General features: G+C 36.7%; 1 protein-coding gene across 2 annotated transcripts in view; it reads right to left on the bottom strand.

Moving 5' to 3' along the window:
* ND-PDSW (NADH dehydrogenase (ubiquinone) PDSW subunit) overlaps positions 1 to 22,839 on the bottom strand; it is a 61,201-nt gene that overhangs the window by 25,299 nt on the left and 13,063 nt on the right. For both annotated transcript variants that reach the window (XM_067149016.2, XM_067149017.2), the window contains exon 3: positions 22,056 to 22,195. In XM_067149016.2, the coding sequence (XP_067005117.1) occupies positions 22,056 to 22,195 (140 nt within the window). The remainder of the gene's footprint in view (positions 1 to 22,055; positions 22,196 to 22,839) is intronic.

The following is a 22,839-nucleotide window of genomic DNA, read 5'->3' as shown; positions in this document are numbered from 1 at the left end:
AAACTGACACTGTACTTCTTTCCCATTTTCTATTCTTTGTTTGATGCCTACTGTACTTAACCTAACTTTTTCAGTGTAGTGGAGTTGTTAGTTTATAGTGGCAACAGATTTTCATTTCAGTCTTTTATCTGAACTTGTATGAAGAGATCTTTAGCTTAAGTTGATGTTTTATGTCAAAATACTCGATAACATCATTTTTGTGAACTATTAGTGTGAGAAAAATGGGCAGAAAAAAGGGTCCAGCTTGGCAGTTATTTAAAGACAGTAACAAAGATGGTGTTGTCTGCAAGTATTGTAATGTTGTATACAAACATGCTAATGTTAATAAAATAACCAATCATATCAGAAAATGCTTTAAATGTCCTGAAGAAATTAAGAAAATTCTTGTTCAGCCAAACACTGTAAATACAGAAGTGGGCCATTCCATTCATAAATCCAGCACAAAGAAAACACCTGAATATCTTCAACAGCAAGAGGAATTGGAAGCAGGTGTGTCTTTTGAACCAGAAGAATCAAATCTAGGGCTGAGTTCAAGTAGCAGCCAAATTTTTAATTTAACAATCTGGAAGGCGTGACCATTCCATCTTTAGTCAACCTCGACTATCATCAAGTGCCAGTGGAGGAGACTTATTCACCTTTTTGGCCACGTGAACAGTCAATTAAATGTAAGTAAAATAAATGTTTTTGTTTATACTATATACTGCAGTTCAGTTACAGTGTAAACATTAGGTCTGGTGACCGGTACACATTTAACTGCAGTATCTTCTTGAACATAATCAATTTGCCTAAGTAACAAATTTGGGTAATTGTTTATTATTACTGTATCACCTTCGATTTTTTCATACTTTTATATTTACTTTCTGTAATGAAAATATAAGCAAAAACAGCAAAATTAGGTGTCGCAAACGATGCTAACTGCCTGTGGAGGCAGTTGCTTCTGCGAGCGCTACACAACGTTGTAGCAGTTTAGCATTGGACAGTTCAGCGATAAAGGCTCGCGGACAATAACTTCCTATCAGACTTTCGGACATGTTGATACACATTTGGGACGCCTAATTTTGCTGTTTTTGCTTCTCTTTTTATATCAGAAAGTAAATAGTAACTAGTCTTGTAAAGGGATTGTTTACTCAAGAACACTTGTTTTCTTGTAGGCTATAATAACAATATGGCATGCCTAAAATTTTTTTTTTAGGAAAGCCTCAACCAAAGTTTGGCGAAAGCAGTCTTCATAAGCGGAGCTCTGTTATCTGTGGTTGAACATCCCCTGTGGTTAGAATTCTTGAAAAAACTTTGTCCATCTTACAAACCACCATCCAGGTATTGTCTAACTTCTTCATATCTCAAAGCTCAGTACGCAGAAATGCAAAATGAAGTTGCAAGCCAGCTAAATGACTCAAAACACATTTACAGTGTGACGGTTGGAGTAATATCAGAAATGAGTCAATAGTAAACTTTGTCATCTCAAAACCAGAACCGTTTTTTGTGGAGTTTGTAGCAACAAAGGAAAACAGACACAATGCACCTTACTTAGCTGAGTTGATGATCAATGTAATTGAAAGATATGGTTCTGAGAAGTTTCTGGTAGTAATTGGAGATAAATTTTCCAACATGAGAGCTGTTTTGGCCTTGGTTAAGAAGAAATATCCGTCAATCATATCACTTGGTTGCCTTGCATCTTTTATGCAAAGATATTTTAAAATGTAACACCGTGAAATCTTTCATGGCAACTGTTTTTAGCGTAGTGAAAAGTATCAAGAATAGCCACATCATGAAAGCATTATTTGACCGACTTCAATTGGACAAAAAGTTTGAAGACAGAATAACTTTCAAACTTCCTGGGCAGACTAGGTGGGGAAGCAACTTGTTTTGTTTACAAAGTTTACAAGCAAATAAATCTGTGCTTCAAAAGCTTGCTGTTAGTGAGGAAGCTGAAATCACAACAGAAATGAAAAGGCTGCTACTTGATGATGGAGTGTTTTCTGTTCGAGTTCAAAAGCTGGTGAATATTTTTGATCCAATCATTAAAATTATTACTGCCTTTGAGTCCAATACCCCCATAATCCACAATGTTTTTACAAAGTTTCACAAACTACACAACACTCTCAAGCAAGAAATTCCAGAATCCCCTCTTCAAAAATCTGAAGAAACTGGAGAAACATGTGAAATTTGGTGTCGGCCAAATTCACCTGGCTGCCGACTTATTGAACCCTTCATCTCAAGGTTGCAATTTGAAACCTGTTGAACCGCTTGTCTGTGAAGTCGGCAGAAGCATGGGAACAAAAGTAGTTGAACTTTGACAAAACATTGGGGACTACAGAGACAAAGAGGGCCTGTGGCAGCGGCCCTTTCTTTGGGAAGGATTAAAAGATACTGAAAAAGGGAAAGTAATTAGTGCTATGTTATGGTGGAGGGGCTTGAAAGGAACATGTGTGCTAGCTGATGTTGGTGTGAGAATTTTAGGCGCTCCAGTAACATCTGCTGCTACTGAAAGAACGTTTAGCACATTCAGCTGGATCCACTGCAAGAAAAGAAACCGACTTACAACTGAAAGGGCTGGACAGATAGCTTACTTGTCACACAAGTGGAATCTACCAAACAAAACTCCAAAACCAAGAAAAGAAAAACAAGGAAACAAGGCAGGTGCAGCGAAAAAGAAGTCGAAAACACCAATAACGATCAAATGCAAGTTTCCTGTAGCGACGACAGCGATGATGGCCACATTTCGCTCTCAGATGAAGAGTACATCTCTGAGAGTGATGAAAACTCAGATTAATTGTACTTGTACTACTCAATTGATATTTTTCATTGTAAATTGGAATATAGGCCTAAGCCTAAAGAGATTCATTATGTATGGTTATAAATAGCCTAATACATTTGTTAAGCTTCATTAAACCTAAATTAAGTAAGGCCTCTATTTCTTTTAGAACTTTTTTTAGTGTAACTGTTAATTTTCTATTTTTAGTATTTTTGGTTATTTGATTATTTATTTTATATATGAATGATATTACAAACTGTTCTGAAAAACATATACAGTGTGTTGAAAACTGTATATTACACCTTTTGTAGAACTTGGCCAATGATTGAATAAATTTTACCCAACTTTTATCTCAATGTTTGCAAAAGGCCTAGTTCAATTCTGAGTTTTTCAGGTTATAACTATTGAATTTTATGTCCTGATCTAATTCCCAATTCTAATTATGTTTTTAAGTCCCAATTCTATTTAAATTTAATTTTATTAACTATCTACATTACTACGTTACATTTCTAAAAACTTAATGTAGAATAGTTTGCATACCGGTACCCTTTTTTAAGATTCAACTTACCACGATACAGGATTTTTAATGAAAAATTTAAAATACCTGGGTATTTACCCTGATTTATAAATACCTGAGTATTTTTCATCATTAGCTATGCTACCGAATTATTTTCATGATTCCTGCCTGGGCAGTCATCTGGGTCAATACAAGACCTTGCACAAGATCTCCCGTGATTTTCCTTCGGCCCAATATGAAGAAAGACATGCTGGAATACGTGAAAAGCTAAGATATCTGTCAGAGGTGTAAGCCAGCTTTAAATAGTCAAATTGGTTTTCACTCAGCCGACATCACTACATTTCCAGGAGAGAAGTTGTTCATCGACTTTTTCAGTCCTTTGCGCAGGTCGAAGTCAAATCGCGTTGCTATTTTGTCAGTAATCGACACCTTTTTTCAAATTTGTTTGGTTGCTTCCGGTCCTAAAAATCAATTCAAACATCACTACTGACATGCTGTCTCAACACGTTTGGAGTATTTGGTCCTCCCAAAACCTTCGTCTCTGACAACACTTCTATATTCATATGCCACAAATTTAGATACCTCTGTTTCTCCTAGGGTATAAATCACGTACTTCCAAGCCCTTATCATACTTAATCATCTCATGTTGAGAGGTTCCATGGAAACCTCCAATCTTGCCCGTTTTGCTGACCAGCATAACCGGAATGTTAAGCCTATTTCTGTTTAGCATTTAATAGCACGGTGCATGAATTGAGCAGCCACACACTGGCTGAGCTATTCCTTGGAGGGGCTTTAACAGATCCTCCATCTGAAATGTATATAGACTACCAGTCTGAAGCATCCAGGAATGTGAATGTAAAAGAGAAATGGCAAAAAGGGCTTCTGAACATCTTCAATAAAAGACGAAAATCCACGACATTCCAAACTGGAGATCTTGTTCTGGTAAAGCAGTTCCCGGCCAGCTTTGCAGCAAACCAAATCAGCGCCAAGCTCTGCCGACGTTGGTTGGGACCCAAGAAAATATTAGACTTCTTAGGTTCTGTAACAGTCAAACTGCTGGACGTAGTATAACAAAATAACCAGGACCCATGTGTCCCATTTAAGGCCTTACCACGTGAGAGAGGGGCAAATTCTTCATTTTCATGGTCTTCATTTTAGTAGTTGGAATTAAATTAAAATGTGGTTTACATGATGAATACTTTGAAATTGATATTTATTTTAATTTTTTAGCCAACATGGGCTACTTTAGTCATGTTTATAGAGGTTTTCTTTTTTTTTTTTTGTCAGCCCAATACTGTTTCATCCTTTCAAGTAATTTTCTTTCTGCTTCTGGAATCACTCTTCCTACTCTCTGCTTGTTGATTTTTGTCTGTAGTCTAGTGTGCTTACCTTTCAATATCTTGAGTGTATTTGTTTTGTATTTTAAATCTTCTATTGAAATATGTAACTCTCTCATGTCTTCTTTAAATTCTGTGAGCAATCTAATATTATTCTTACTCTTACTCTTCCATAATTTTTCAACTATTTTTCTACTGATTCCATCTTCTGGTGACCATATTAGATGCCCTAAGAATGGTATTTGTTTCTTTTTCAATGTGTTAGTCACAGGATCTATTCCTTTATAAACTGTTTCATTGGAGGCTAGTCTCCAGGCTCCGTTTACTTGACAATTTTGATTTAAACAGATTCTCACTATTCTCCTTTCTAACTTGAGTACTCTATTGCAACTGTGTTTGTTATTTTGAATAACGTTTCACATGCATACGTAATTTGTGGCTGGGTGACTGTTTTGTAGTGTTCAATTTGGTTGCTATTGAGAGACACTTTTTATTATATGTACAGTAGATGTCTGTTATAGTGAGAATTTATAATGGTGAAAAGTTTACTTGCTATAGCGAATTGTCGTTATACCTGGTTTTCCCTACATTTCAGAAAAGATGTGCAAAAAACCAAATACTTCACCATGCGCGTATCATGGAAACATATTGTACATCCAGGCAAAATAATAATAATAATAATAATAATAATAATATAATAATTTCACTGTAAATTTAACCTGACATGTTAATAAACTAACATATGAAATCAGTGATGCATACTGTCATATCTTGAAATGTATCATATTTTTATTTATTTACTGCACATAGTACTAAAATCAACTGCTAGGTTGAGTGGCTCAGACGGCTGAGGCACTGGCCTTCTGACCCCAACTTGGTAGGTTCAATCCTGGATTTAACTCTAACATATTGAGTTGTATTGAATAGGTGTAAAAAAGAAATAAATTTCTTACATTTATGATGAGATTACTTTCAATACGGATTTGCAATGATTTTCATTACTTGTAATAAAAATGTTTCACCGTGCAAAATGAAAGTTAAAACTATTCTAGGCTGATATTCTAGGCTATATTACATTCGCATTTAAAGTTTCCATTCACAACACTAAATTTGAATACAGTAGCTACCTTACAGAGGCTTCAGGAAGGAGTCCAAAGTCGCTTGCTTCAGTATTGTGCCGGCAATGGTGTTCCTTATCACAAAATTCTCCACTCGCTGGATAGCCAAAAAATTGTCTAGTGATGTGTCATTTACTGCATAAAATGTTTTTAAAACATCTAAAGCACTCATGACTGCAGACTGTGTTTGTACGTCTGTGATGTCCCCGTCCTCCTCACTCTCGTCCGATTCATCATGTGAGTTAGTAGGCTTAACGTGTTCAAGAATTTCACTCTAATTCACATCCCTGCACACGGGCACACCTTCATCAGCTTTTATGCAGACAAAAAATAATCGATAGTGTTTTGCTAGCTACTTATGCTGAAGAGTGTAACTATCTATAATGGAAAATAATCTGTGACATCCGAAAGAACTATAGCTTCACGTGAATGCTTGATAAGAACCAGAGTATAATGGTGCCAAAAAATCCTTTGCAAGAGATCCGCTGCTGCAATGTTTGTCGATCTTTTCATGGAAGGTTTTATAATCTAATTGTGTAAAATGATCACAGTAATATACCAATATTTACCGTACTTTAGTTCGTGGAATTTCAAGAGTTACACGGGAAAAAAAAATCGACTGTTTTTTGCTAGCTTTTAATGCTGAAATGTAGAAATACCGATAACGGAAAATAAAACATGTTAAAATCTCTCGTAATAATGGATGACTCAGTGAAAGGGTTCTCGTTGTAACCGAAGGCTATTATACAATTTAATATAGGAATTTTGAAGGGACATTAAAAACCTGTCGTTAAAACGGGGTTCTGTTTATATCCTGGACTCGCTATAACTGACTTCTACTCTATTTTGGTAACATGCTCTGCTATAACCAGTTTATCTATTCTATTTTGCCATGCTGGTTTCTTGCTCGGGTTATATGTGATTATTTCACCTAAATATTTACATTTTTCTACAATATGTATTTCTTGGTCTCCCAGTTTAACTTTGTTTGCAAGCGGAAGTTGAGTAAGCATATATATTTTTTTTTCAAATGATATTTTCAAACCAATATTTTGAGCTGTCAAATCCTACAAAGACCAAATGTATGTTATCCTTCTGGGTTCCAATTTTTATATTATCCAAGTTGTTCTTGTACCATTCCCTCGTAACGTACTCTTAGTGCACAGTTAAAAAGAAGAGGTGACAATCTGTCACCCTGTCTTAAACCAGTTGTAACCAAGAATGGTTCAGAAAATTCTCCTCTGAACTTAATTTTAGAAATTGTATTGGTTAGAGTAAGTTCAATCAATTTGATTAGTTTTGGGTGAAGTCCGAAATGTCTTAAAATTTTTAAAGAGATTATCGTCGACGGTTGATTGGAATCACAGAAATGTTGAAGAGGACAAACATGTTAAAACCATTACCCCAGTCTCATTTTGATCAGAAATGTGTAAAAACATGGAATTTGATGACTATCAGACCGATAAAGAAAACTAAACTCTAAGTTTAGCAACGAGTAGTAGTAATAGTGCCTGGAAGGGCAATCATTTATGTATCGTTGTGATGGAGAGTAATTATTAATGTGTCACAGTATTGCCTTTAGATTAAGATAATAATATTGTGTTGGTATATGTAAGGATACGCACACATACCACTATCATTATTCTTCTTCTGTACCTGTCCAAAAATGATTTGTTTTTTGCTGGATCCACTGAGGGCAGGGGGAATATGAGATACTCTTTGTGTGTCTATGTAAATTTATTTCCATTCATGTTCCATAATTGCTACAAGTACTTGTGAACTCACGACATTAACTGTATATTAGCACCTAAATGATGTCTTGTTTTCGACTGTGTCGATAGATGCCGCCGATTTTCCATCTCGTCTCATAGATTCTTTCCTTTGCCCTTCTTAGGCCCTTTTCGTTCCTCGTTTTTTTTTCAGGAACTCTTATGATGACTAAACTGGAAACCAGGTGCTATCTGATTGCGTTTTTATGTTATCGTATTTTCACAAGATTTAAAGATGACTAGCTGATGTACCCGTGCTTCGCTACGGGATTCTCAGAAAGACTGACTTGGTGGTTTTCCTAACTGAATTCAATATAGGTCATTACAAAAACGTCAGTAGGAATGTAGCGATTGAAAGCAATGTTATCATGTAAAATACTCAATCAAATTAAAAACCGCACACTTTCTCACTTTCAACAAACAGTACTACGGTGCCGATCTAAGAGTCCAAAGTTCCAGAGATGGAATAACCAGGTCGCAGACTGCCGTGAACACTCCTCTGTCATTATTCCGTAAAATATGCACACTACTCATTCCAATCAGTGCCTCAGTGTAGGGATTGAATAGCTCGAATACTATGATGAACCAGTGTGTTACGTACCAGATATATCAGGAAATGTATGAACCAGAGGAATGGCATGCTAAAGAAGAAAGTTATCTAACTCCCCAGCTACTTCCCGCCAATATACAGGCAGGCTGTTACAGTCGGTACGACCAGGCGAGTTGCCCGTGTGGTTAGGGGCGCACAGCTATGAGCTTGCATCCGGGAGATAGTGGATTCGAACCCCACTGCCGGCAAACCTGAAGATGGTATTCCGTGGTTTCCCATTTTCACACCAGTCACACCAGGCTGTACCTTAAAGCCAAGGCTGCTTCCTTCATACCACTATTCATTTCCTATCCCATCGTCGCCATAAGACCTACCTGTGTCGGTGCGACGTCAAACAAATAAAAAAAAAAACTCGGTATGCTGCAGTAATCCTATCTATCGGGGATGAGAGGAAACAGAAGACAAAAAGCACATCACAACAAACAATGGTCAATGTAATGTTATTGTTGATAAAGTTTATGAGCTTTCTATATTGCAGGCCTTCACATTAGTTTTCTTTCAACTCTGTGATATTAGGGTGTCCTACAAAATTATTTATATCGTAGACTGTAGTTCCTTATTCTCAGACTTTACATACCGATTTTCACTAAATTCTGTTTACCCATTTTCTCGTGACTCGGCGCTGATATGGACTTAGTAACAAAAATCCAAATTCATGAATATCTCTGATTATATGCGGTACGGTAACAATGTATAAGACATAAGTTATCGGAAATTTAATAACTTCTTACATAACTACTACTAACTTACGACATAACTAAAGTTGTGTTAGATATATAGTATTTATCGATACGACCACTAATAACATAAATAACATATTTGAGAATTAAATTTCAGGCCTTCCCCTAAACTACCATTTCACTCAGCGTGATTAAAATAATTTATAGCCTAGATTGTAGCGGTTCATCACCCGACTTTACATTCCGATTTTCATTAAATTCTCTTCAGCCGTTTTCTCGTGATGCGTGTACAGACAGACAGACAGACAGACAGACAGACAGACAGACAGACAGACAGACAGACAGACAGACAGACAGACAGACAGACAGACAGACAGACAGACAGACAGAAATTATGGAAAATTAAAAAATGCATTTTCTTGTTACTGTGGACATGACCGAAAACCATTCTTTTCAATTTCTGAGCAATGTACAGACAAAACTCTTATTATATATATATATAGATTTGTTCAACAAGATTTAAAGATGATTTGTTCAACTGATCGCACTGGTAAACAGACTTTCAATTGTGTATATACCTCCAACGTTCTGTATCCTACTTCTTTGGTTTGGTTATCCCTTGGTTGGTTGCTTTTACCTTTAGGAGCCTATTTGTAATTAATTTTTGTCAGTTTTTGACTTTCCTGCTTTTAAACGGACTACGTTGTTTAAGATCGCAGGTTTTGTTATTTTGATTTACTTATTCTTATACCGCTTCATTTAGAAATAGGTTTTTGGCCTATTCTTGTGAAAATTGTTTGGTTGTTGTACTTTGGTATGCGCCGTGTGGTGGTGATTCTTTAGTAACCACTGTCAGGGATTTAAGCTCAGTTCTTGGCCCGGTAAGAAATGTCTCATACCCCGCTCTGTAAATGCCTATGTGTGGTACTTATCATCAAAGCTTGACACTATGAGACTGGAGTCTGGACGAGTAAGTTATGATATTGTATGTGTCTTGGTTAGGACATGCCGTTCTTGGGAGTAGATATTGGGCACAACCGATGGCTATATCCCCGGAATATAACTGGTGTACCCTGATTTCGTGTGAAGATGAATTATGGCACATGAGCTTTGAGGTCAGGATTGCACTATATGTTGTGACGAGAGAGTGGTTATAATAGACTAAAACCTTTGCTAACTGAAGGAGGCGAGTTAAATTTATTTTCCTTCTGGGTTGTTTTTCTTTTCTCCTAGTGTGTTTGCTTTCTCCATTTGAGTTCTGTTCTTTGGAATCCCGTTATGTTTATACTCGTATTTTGTGTGGCTCCATAGCAACCAGCTGCCATATTGGTCCAGATATGTGCATGAATTGCTTCCTTTTTTCTTTGAGATCATGCCTTTTGATGATGCACTCTTTTCCTTAATTCTACCTTAACTTTTATTCTGGGCAGGGATTGTTGGATGAGATTTGTTTTTTGGGCGTGGCAGTGTTTTCTCGCCTGATCGGTGCCGATATTTTTATTCTGAATCTCGTACAACCAGTTAATTCTTAGGTAAACCAAGTCTTACAACTTCGAATTTGAGTGCCTTAATGAATGAGATGGAATATCAGTTACCGCAGGTGTGATAAAAATGGTATGCTATAATATCACGTTAAGAAGGTAAATGATCAAACGATGTGTTGAAAGGAGTTATAAAAAGAATCTGTAAGTACATTCCTTTGTACTATGTGTCTTGGTTGAATGGCGCAACTATGCCCTAATTTTATCCATCTTATTTCCTCTTGAATTTTCAATTTAATAAACTTATGTGTTATCCCTTCTTTCCTTTTAGTTAGTAAGGTCTGTTATTCTTTTGGTATCTCTAGAGGAGGAGAAGGGGTCTAACTTCAGACTATATTACGCCCGCCTTGGTTGGGGTCTTCACGAGTCTATGTGTAGGTCATACAACACTACTGCGTTCATAACTCTGCTGGGTTTATTAGCATGCTACCTATGCTCTTCCTCTGTTATCTGATAAGTGTTTACTTAAGCTACAGGTTTTGATCCGTGTCAACAGTCTCACTCATCCGAAGGCATTTGAGTTTTCGGAAGAGGTAGCACAATAGACTTCTTCCAGAGATGGATAGTGGAGTATAGAAGAGAGAAACTTATTATGTGAATTAAGGTTGGTAATATGAAATCAAGAATGAGTTTGACGTCAGTCCAATTGTCATCAAACCCTTTCAGTTTCGTGCTTATTCAAAGGACTGTATTTCTGGCTTGAAGCCGTGTCACGGACTGAAATAGAATTTCTCTCTGTCAGAGGTGAGATGTGTATCATAATTGTTCATGAGCCTCTGCTTGTTGTCAAGTAGTAACGCGGAGGAATTAGTGGCAAAATACTCATTAAGAGTCTTGAGAGGTACTGTAATTTTGTCTCTGTTCTTGCCCTTCTTAAGTCCAAGGTTATTAATAGATTTCCACAATGTCATCACTGTTCTACCATTAGGCGTAATTAAATTGTAAGCGTGTCACAGTTTAGCATTTCATATTTCTATGTACTGTCTCGTTTTGTAATTTCCTATATTCTTCAAAATGTTGTACGGTACGGTCCCCTTTTGTACTGTCTGTGGGTGTAGTATCTTTGTTTCATTAGCTGTTTAATTTCGTAATTTAACCAAGGGGAGAGTTCTTTAGATATTCTGGCTCTCCGCTTTGGGGCATGCTTGTCATATACTTTGATTATTTTGGTATTAAAGAAGGTGACTTTGTCGTCTAGATTGTTACAGAAAGAAGTAAGTATAAATATCCACCTAATCGATACTTTATTAATGCCTGAGTATCGATTAGGTGGATATTTATACTTACTTCTTGATTAAACATCGATACGGTCATGAAATGGACAACTTGTAATAGATTGTTACAGTTCGTTACCTCATACCAGAGTATACTGTTGGCGTCGTTGAAGAGTCTTTCTTTATTTACATTTTTCAATGGTCAGTACGTAATCAACTTCTGGGAGGGTTTTGGTGACAGAGGTTGCACAAGATGTATATTGCATCATGTGCAGAGATACCAGGTAGAGAGGTCTGATCTACATTGCGAACTCTGCCTGAGTTGCTGGGAACTTCAAGATCTAGATAGGAGCATATAAATGATATACTATTTTACAGTTCTCGTATTGTACCTGAAATTTCTTTTGCAAATCATGGACATGTTGTTGGCTGATTTTTTGCCTTGATATGATAATTTGATCTACAACCAGTTTCTTCTGTAAACTACCTACAGTAAGTTCTTCATAAGATATAGTACCATACTTACTGAACTGTAATCAAGTTTGAACTCACGATTTTATAAATGAAGGACATTGCAAAATGGTCCTTTACCGAATTGCATAGCATTTTTTCTATCTAACTGATAATAGGAAGCATTTACCCTATTTACTCATGTATTGGACCCTCTTGGCTTTTCATGAAAAAGATTAAAAAAAAAAAAAAAACTTGCAAAGACATACACCCATCTAACCCCCTCCCTCCACAACATAATTCAGCAAAAACCAAGGAGGATTCCACTTTGTAGCAGAGTCTTCTGTAGCATTACAATAACAGCGCAAAATCATATTTCGAATGTTAATGAATCAACAACAATGCCATAACTTCCTTTGGTACAGACCTGTATTTAGTGGAAAAGCCTGATGCTAAACGAGTCCTTTCTTTTTTATTTAAATTATAGAGTTGAATAACATTTAAAAAAACAAGGAGGGCACGATTAGCCTAGTGGCTTAGCTGCTGGCTTTCCATCCGGAAGGCTGAGATTTGAATCCCGGTTGATTCTGGGTCGAGATTTTTATCTCAAGAATTGTGTGATGCCAGGAAGGGCATCCGGTCTTAAACCTCCGGGCAAAACCAAAATGAGCCTAGGTAGCTCCAGCGACCCCACAAATAACTGTGATAAACTGAAGAAAGTTTTAGCAGACCCTGCATGCTAGGAAGAAAAAGAAGAATAGCACAAAAAAAAAAAAAAAGAACAAGAAGTGTATTTTTATCACAGCTTTCAAATTAAAATGTATATAGGTTTTGCAGAAAAGCAAGGTGTTAAGCCAGTAGCCAAAGAAATTAATATTCAACCTAACATGATATATTGGTGTAACAAAAAGAGAGAGAACCTGAAAGCGACAAATAAAAGTGCACAGTTTTTACATGGTACCAAAACGATTAATATCCCCGAGATCAATACCAAAGTGCACAAGTAAGTTGAGAAATGATGGGTTTGCCGTAACTCATGATATGATTCAATGAAGAACACTGGCAAAATATATTGAATCTCAGTTGGCAAAAATAGACACACTGTTTTTTTTAAAAATATCTATAATAAAAATCTAGGAAGCCTCTGTGACATGAAGAATAATTTATATTGGAAAAATGAGACATTAAAACAAGCACCATCTCGAGTGTGAACTTTAACATGAATAGTGTTATAGGAAACCAGTAGCGATTACAAACAATGTATTGATAGTCTTACAACAAATGATCAATCTGTCAATCAACAACTAGCCCAGTTGTGTAATTAATATGTAATGAAACACAGATGGTATAAAGTGTACTGCAACTTAAAATTGGATATAAAATGCAGCAGTACTTATTAGTAAAAACGTTATTTAATCGTTGTGTAAGTTGAATATTTTGACTTATCCTAGCCATTGGAAAAAAATAAATTCATAACACTACAGACTTCTGCCGGTATTCTAACAATACTGGGTTACAGTATTCATGCTTTCACAGCCCGTATCGACAGACATGATACTTTTTTGGAATTTTGCTGTGTCAAGAAAACAAAGATAAATTCTGTTTTGCAGAGACTTTGCTCTGCATCTTCATAAGAGAAACCACGTCTGTTAATGAGAAAAACTTCTCTCATGAGGATGGTTTGAACTTTAAATAGACCACTGGTCTATTTTAAGTGGTGCTCTCGTTCGTCACCAGATGGCTTATTGTGCGCTAGCCTTCCAAGTAAAAAGTGATGACACCATCTTTGCTCAAAGTAATGTGTTTTCTGTTCAATATATCTGTGTGTTGTGAAATAGACAGCAAGGGCATCAAATTAATCAAAGACGATGGAGAAGGAATGTGATAGAATGAATAAATACAGTGCAACGAGAGACTGACAAGGACAAAAGAACAGAATAGAGAAGATGAAACAAAATGAGTAAACTAGAAACAAGAAGAAAAAGGGTAGAGGAAGGACAAATGACAACGAAGTTGAAGAAACAAGAGTAAAAGAAAGTAAGAATTAACAGATGTTGGGCTGAGTGGCTCAGATGGCTGAAGCACTGGCCTTCTGACCCCAACTTGGCAGGTTTGATCATGACTCAGTCCAGTGGTATTTGAAGGTGCTCAAATATGTCAGCCTCAAGTAGGTAGATTTATGGTAATGCGAAAGAACTCCTGCGGGACAAAATTCTGGCACCTTGGTAGCTCCGTAACTGTCAAAACTAGTTAGTGAGATGTAAAAACAATAACATTACTGTATTTACACGAATAATCCCCGCACCCTAATTTTAGGAAGGCTCATTTTGAAAGAAAAAAATAAAATTCCTTCTATCATAAGATTAATATAGGCATAAACAAACATTTCATATCACTCCGCGACGTCCACGTGGTCTTTACGCAAATATGAACATGTAAATTTAAGGAAACAGACACACCGGCAAACTCTGATGTTAGTTTTGCGATACAGTAAAACCTTGTTAATTCGAAGTCGTTGGGACGCAGAAATCGGACTTCGAATTACATGATGCAATTAACACTGATTCACAGTTTAAACCTTTCAAATGCCATGGAAAAGTACTATTTTCAAAATGTATCCAAGAAGGTGCATTTACAGTATTCAAATAATGCACTTGGATAACTCACTGGCAAACACAACCGCATGCAACGAAAGAAAAAAAAAAAATTATTTGAAGACGAGGAGAAGTTTATGCTGGCTCCCCTGTGCAAGTACTTTGTTCATTGGATTACTGTACTGTATGCATTTTAGATGCCTTGTTCTAGCACGGAAAGTACCTGATGCCCTTAAAACATCGTAGCTTATCGAACATTCCTATGACGAGGGGAGGAAATACATAGGGGGTCTCTCACTTCTGTCTGCATTGCAACACAGGACAGTTATCTTTGTATAATTTACTGCCATGGCACTTCTGTCATAATTCAGAAATGCCAACCCTTGCCGCGTCGCAATGTATTCTAAGACTCATTAATGCATGCAGTCACCTTGATTCACAGTTTAAACCTTTCAAATACCATGGAAAGAACTATTTCCGAAATATATCCAACAAGGTGCATTTACATTATTCAAATAATGCATTTGGATACAATACTGACAAACATAACCTCACGCGATGAAAGAAAAAAACACGATTCAAAGAGGAGGGCAAATTATGCTGGTTCCTCTGTGCAAGTGCTTTATTTTTTGGATTACTGTACTGTTTGCATTTTTAGATGCCTTGTACTTGCACAGAAAGTACCCGATGCCCTAAAAACTTCATGGCTTATGAAACGTTATGACGAGGGGAGGAAGTCTTTCTCTTCCGTTTGTATTGCAACACTGTACACTGTACCCCATCTCCTTTAATAAAAGTCAGTTTGGGCTAGGCATAAAAAACAATGCAGTTTCACTGGCATTGACAATATTGTTCGGTGCGTACGAATTGATTATAATTATGAGCCATGCTTTTTCGTCAACTGTCGGCATCGCCAGTGTTCGCGGATTCTGCTTCTCCACACACTGCCTGTTACGTGAAATTGTGGTGTTCCTTAAAACGCTGAATACAAAAGAATTAAGATTTCACTCGAACTTAGCAACTATGAAACACACTGACACACTGAAGTGAAAGTGCGGAAAGCTACCCCTACACATTCCAGAAGATGCATTGTGTCATGATATGGAGAAATTTTTGAATTTAAATTACTCTGTAATATACTATTTTTTTAAAATGTAAAGGCAGTTTTAAATTAAAAGTCTGAATTGTTTTCTGTTTAAATATGACAAATGGGAGCAGTTTTCTTCCATCTGCAGTTACACAAAGCATAACTGTACACCCAACATCGAAAACTAGGTGAGCAAGAGCGTGTTGCCAACCTTGATGCAAATTAAAACCTGCACCCCAATTTCGTGACTCAAATTTTTTTTAAAAATATGCAGGTATTATTCGCGTAAATACGGTGTTATTAGAATTAACACAGTACCAGGCGCACATAGATGATGAAAGTATGACATAGCCTAGAGTGATGAGGAGAGTAAGAATTTGGAAAAAAAAACTAAACAATAGCTGACAACCTCGTATTACTTAGTTGATAGCGAGTGACGCCCTTGAAATTATTAGGATTTTTACGTATTTTCACTGCTTCCCATGATACCAGATCTGTAGTGTTAGAGCTCGAACATCTTTGAACACATCTTATCTGGCTGGGTGAGACGGATGTTTCTGTGGTGTTCCTTGATACAATTACCAAATGGACCGGCATGTTTGATCAATGTACACCTTGCTACAAGAACAGGGAATTTTGTACACCGCAGGGTGTAATAATGGAGACAATTTGTCGTTGCATTTACCAAAACTATGGCCAATGTTTGTGACGGTGCCAAACATGGTTTTTATAGTGTTCTTGCAAAGGATCTTTGCAATTCGGTCTGTGATATTGTGGATAAAAGGAAGGTAGGCAGCTCCCTTCACTTCTTCATTCTGTAAGGTTTGCTTAGTCATCACTCTATGATGTAGGGCTCCAAAAAGCTGTACATCATAACCATTACCCTTGAACATGACTTTGAGTAGGTGTATCTCCTCCTGGATAGTTGATGGCTCACAAATTTGTTTTGCCCTTGTGGTGAGTGTCGTGAAGATACCGTGTTTTAATGCTGGATGGTGGTGAAAATCTACAAAGGGATAGCGATTTGGGTGAGTAGATTTACAATAGACAGTGTGCCCCTGGGAGCCATATGATTTATCACAAGAACATCCAAGAAAGAAAGGCATTCATTTGCCTCCATCTACGCAGCAAATTCAATTGAAGGATGCCACCGATTTAGGTGATCTAGAAAGTGGACAAGTTTCTCAGGACATTCTGTCTAGACCACAGGTATCATCACCATACCCAACATCAAATCACTGGTTTGATGGACACTGAAGAAATAGCCTGCTCCTCAAAAGGCTCCATGAAGAAATTAGCCACCACCGACAAAATCCCAAAAGATTATCATGTCTATTAAATTGGGTTATTTTGTGTGTGTTAAAATGAATCAGTCACGACTGCAGTGTGTTTCATGCACTGTTGTTTAAAAACTTGAATCTGAACAAGACTACTCCATCCTTCATTTCACGCTGTAACTACTAAACACAAACAAAACAAACCCCATGGCGCAACAGCCCTGAAGGACCATGGAATCCCAAGCGACCGCTGTTCAGTCCGAAGGCCTGCAGATTATGAGGTGTCATGTGGTCAGCACAACGAATCCTCTTGGTCGTTATTCTTGACTTCCTAGACTGGGAATTACTAAATACACACACACTGAAAATATACTGCACACTGTCATCCCCTTTATGCATATGCTAAGGTGGTTTGATGGACACTGAAGAAATAGCCTGCTCCTCAAAAGGCTCCATGAAGAAATTAGCCACCACCGACAAAATCCCAAAAGATTATCATGTCTATTAAATTGGGTTATTTTGTGTGTGTTAAAATTAATCAGTCACGACTGCAGTGTGTTTCATGCACTGTTGTTTAAAAACTTGAATCTGAACAAGACTACTCCATCCTTCATTTCACGCTGTAACTACTAAACACAAACAAAACAAACCCCATGGCGCAACAGCCCTGAAGGACCATGGAATCCCAAGCGACCGCTGTTCAGTCCGAAGGCCTGCAGATTATGAGGTGTCATGTGGTCAGCACAACGAATCCTCTTGGCCGTTATTCGTGACTTCCTAGACTGGGAATTACTAAATACACACACACTGAAAATATACTGCACACTGTCATCCCCTTTATGCATATGCTAAGGCGGTTTGATGGACACTGAAGAAATAGCCTGCTCCTCAAAAGGCTCCATGAAGAAATTAGCCACCACCGACAAAATCCCAAAAGATTATCATGTCTATTAAATTGGGTTATTTTGTGTGTGTTAAAATTAATCAGTCACGACTGCAGTGTGTTTCATGCACTGTTGTTTAAAAACTTGAATCTGAACAAGACTACTCCATCCTTCATTTCACGCTATAACTACTAAACACAAACAAAACAAACCCCATGGCGCAACAGCCCTGAAGGACCATGGAATCCCAAGCGACCGCTGTTCAGTCCGAAGGCCTGCAGATTATGAGGTGTCATGTGGTCAGCACAACGAATCCTCTTGGCCGTTATTCTTGACTTCCTAGACTGGGAATTACTAAATACACACACACTGAAAATATACTGCACACTGTCATCCCCTTTATGCATATGCTAAGGAAATAATTGCTATGCTTCTTGACAAGCGTAGGATACTGTGTGTTCAGCACAACTTAGCGTGCAACCGTTGATCTATGTGTACTCATTTTTTTTTTCATACAGCAATCCATTTTAAGATTTTAAATATTTTCTACTAAGACCATTTTTGTTGAAAATTAAATGTGTCCATTAAGTGTGGAAATTCTTTTTCCAAAATTTTAAGGGGATATCTAGGGTTTTTTTTATATTATGCCCTGGAGTCCATTATGTAAGTAAAAATGGTATGTAGGTCTAAAAGTCATGTGTTCACCATTTACTGTTATGTAGGCCTAAAAGTTGAATACTGTATTTACCATGCTAAGTGGGAGGTTTTAGATATTGGATGCCTCATACTTTTCGCGGATGTAAAAATGCAAGAAGGTTGCTTGTTGTTGATGATGCTTGTTGTTTAAAGGGGCCTAACAGCTAGGTCATCGGTCCAATGCCAGAAGGAAAAAGGGCCTAATATACAAGTAAATACAGAAGTAGCTTTTCATTTTTTGATATCAGTATTGGTCAAGCATCTAGCTGACAGTCTTGTCAATGTCAATATTAGTCACTAGAGCCCAGATTTCCATGCAAATGCATGTTCGTAAATAAGCTGGTTACACTTCTGAAACTTTGCAAATATTCGTTTTATGACTAATCAGTTCCAAACAACCATACTTTTTCCGTGCATGTTTGCATGTTTTGGCCTTTTTGGGAGAAAATTCATGCATAATGCATATTTTGAAAATTTTGGTTTTAATGGTGAATAATTGTACAGTTGTATGATTTTTTCTGACTTTGACGCATATATTATGTTAACTTGCATGATAGTGCCTTTTTTGAACGAGTTCGCAGAATTTGGGTCCGTACGTCCACGTTATTCGTCTATTATTGAGACAGAAAGAAAATGTATTCCTGGTATATTACTTGACAACCAAAGTTAGATGCAAAGAGGTCCTATAATCCAGTTAGCCAAGCACTTTCTTATCTGTTGCTCGAGTAAACATTGACATAAGTGGGAAGACCCCACATTGATCGCTTTAATCCTTAGAAACACGGTGTCCCAATGAAACTGAACACTAAATTTTGCATTAGTAAATACTATTTTTTTATTTCGTCTATGTTAGACGAAGAAATCAAAACTTGAATCACATTACTGTTACGCCGCGTTACTGAGATGGCAGCTTACAAACCTTGGTTTTGCACTGAATCCTGTTTTGTTTTCCTGGAATTTCCTACCCCGAACTCTCACCATTTACAAGTCTGCGGACAAAATAATTGAGAAAAGAAGGAAGTGAGAAAGCAGCATGCTTACATGCTTCAAATTGTAATATACTGTTGGACTGTGAACTGTTGGTGTCATGCCACCTGTTAAAAGTCTCCGAAGAGACCTCGTGTCTAAACGGATTGAGGAAAGGTATTTCTAAGTCAATTTTTGAAAGGAGATAACTCTAAGTAAACTTCGTCCTAAATGTCTTCATATAAGTATGAACCTGTCACTTCTTGTGACGTAAAAAGATCATTTTCTGTGTTCAGGAATGTTCTGTCAGATAAATGAACTTAAAAGACAATGTGGAGAAATTAGTTGTTGTACTATGTTTCAAAAAGAAGTGAAAATATAACAATGTTGAACTGAATTTTGATAGTGCATATTTTCCACTTTATTGTGCATGTTCTGCCATTTGATAGTGCATGAATGCATGCATATTTTTAGATTTGATAGTGCATGGAAATCTGGGCTCTATTAATCACTAACGATCTTCCCATTTTTATTTTGTTAACCTGTAATAGACATGCATTTGAAGTTTTCTTACCCGTACACTTCAGCATTTAGAATTTATTAAACAGCATGAATTTCTGATCATGCACTGAAAATGGTATTTACAGGATGCCTATAAGTTATCTATGTTTAATAGGAGTAAATTAGCCTAGTCTTACCTCATGTTAGGAGGGTTGCTTCATAGAGACCAAAATATTACCTTTCTGATGGTATTATTTTCCTTCTATACATAATTTCTTCTTCACACTATTATCACTTCATTTACAGCATTTCTTTATAGTTTTCACATCCATTTAAAAATATTTTATAAGGTTTAATTTGTTTGAAACAAAGCTTCAAGCAACATGAATTGTGCATAAACAATGGATCAATTTTGTGTGCAGAACATTGCTTTCGACTTGATAAAAGTTATGTTCCACTGTTTATGTACTTGGCACTCTGTTTCACCTTCACCCCTAGTAAATGAATTGCCTCCCATCTTCAGGATACTTAACTCTTTCCGGTCTAACTGCGAGCACAGCTCGCAGCGGCCGAAATTACCCTCAGGCCGCGCTGCGGGCATAGCCCGTAGTAAGGTTTGACAATTCACTAAAAATCGAGAACGAGCTATGCACACATTCTGGTGGTTACATCGTGTTTCTTCATGTATTAGTTACGAGAGTATGTTAGCAGTTGGCAGTATTATATGTCTAAGTTAGAGAATTTACAATATTTTCGACCAGCATGCATCAGTAATGTTGTCACCCAGTGAGCTCTAGGACATGGCTTCTCGCAGCAAACATGTGCTTGACGAGTGATATTTTCGATATATTATAAGTTTATGCGCAAATAAACATATTATTGACATATGAATTCGAAACAGCTTCTTACATTTCATTACGATTGGATTTCGTTTTATGGCCTACCGCATGTTTCCGCGTACTTCATATTTGCGTGAATACGTAAGATTGTCTACATATTAGTAAAGTTATCTGTTGAGAAGACTGTATTTTCTCTTTCTCAGAAGTATTTTGTGGTAAATGGAACAATAATTTTACATTTGAGTAACTTTTGACAAAATTTATCAATTAAAATAAAATTTCATAAGAGCTCCCATTTTCATTATTGTAATTATTACTATTATTATTGAAAAATTATTTTTATAATGTGCTCATTATTGTTGTTGTTTTGTAATTGCTATACACATTTTATATTAGCAAAATAGGGTAAATATAACAGTATTTCAGAAAACTGTACTTGCTTAGTTATCTGTGAGACTATTTTTCCATTCGTAAAACATTGTATAATATATTAACAATTTTAAAATCTCAAGTGATAGTTGGCATGATACAAACAGCGTTTTTCAAAACTAATGTTCAAATAAGCATAAAGAAAAAAAAGAAACATGCAAATATCTCCTATACGTACAGAGATATGATGTTTTAAAAATCCTTAAAAATGCCCAGTCCAGAACATTTGTTAAGGATATTAAGCCCCAGACTGGAATGGTTTAAACAAATAAATATTTACTTAACTGATCTTAATGAAATGAAATGGCATATGGCTTTTAGTGCCGGGAGTGTCTGAGGACAAGTTCGGCCCGCCAGGTGCAGGTCTTTTGATTTAACTCTCGTAGGCGACCTGCACGTCGTGATGAGGACGAAATGATGATGAAGACGACACATACACACAGCCCCCCGTGCCAGCGAAATTAACCAATGATGGTTAAAATTCCCGACCCTGCCGGGAATCGAACCCGGGACCCCTGTGACCAAAGGCCAGCATGCTAACCATTGAGCTACGGAGCCGGACTACTGATCTTAATGTTAGTGAATACTGATGATGCTGATTGTAATACAATTGCACCATTAACACAATTTTCCAGTTTTCTGTTGTTTTTTTAATCCATGATCTGTTATTTACTTCTAAGCTTCTAGTATATTTTATTGTTTAAAATAAAAGAATATAGCAATAAATTATAGTACTTAAAAAACTATAACACCAATATACTCAGCCATATTTCTCTATACAAAGTACTTACATTTGATAAACCAGTTCTCAGCATTCTGGTTGTATTGCTCAAATAGATCCTTGCATTTGGTCATGTGATCAGGAGATTCATAGTGCACACAGTCTTCAAAGCGCTGCCTTAGTATAGCGAGAATTTCTGTATCCACCATTCTAATAACAAAGGAATTATAAATTACATTAAGTGATATAAATATCCAGACAATTATTAATAAAAGTACACCAGACTGATGGCCAGTGGAGACTTGCCAAATTCAGTACTTTACAAGGAAAGTGAATCGATCATTGACACGATGCAAAAATGGAGGATTGCATTCTTTGGACACATGTAATGCTTACCAAATACTAAGACTCCTGAAACAACTGCTTGATTTCTTTTGGAATAGTAAAACAAAAAACACATGGTTTAAAGAAACACAAATGGATTTAGATGAATTGAAAATTACTAAAGATCAAATTGAAAATAGAGAAGAGAAACGGATTCTAAATAACAAGTACACAAGACTATCACTAAAAATATTGCAGTGTAAGCAGTATATTATATCTGCAGAACGGGCTGCAAGATCATCCAGAATGAAGAAGTTTTGGGAAAGGAAAAAGTTGTCAAGTGTTAAAAGCTGAACTTATTCTTTGAAGACTTTGTTGTATAAAGTTTGATTCTGGTGCTCCAATGTGGGTGTAAACAGTGTAAATAAATATCATACTCATCTAAAACAAAGGTGCAATATGGGAAATAAGTTGAACCAAACACGTGAAACTTGAAGAGAAGAGCAGCTTAAAGAGGAAAAAAGACAAAC

Source organism: Anabrus simplex, chromosome 6 (assembly GCF_040414725.1).
Source record: "Anabrus simplex isolate iqAnaSimp1 chromosome 6, ASM4041472v1, whole genome shotgun sequence".
NCBI lineage: Eukaryota > Metazoa > Arthropoda > Insecta > Orthoptera > Tettigoniidae > Anabrus > Anabrus simplex.
This window is presented reverse-complemented; position numbering and strand designations above follow the sequence as displayed.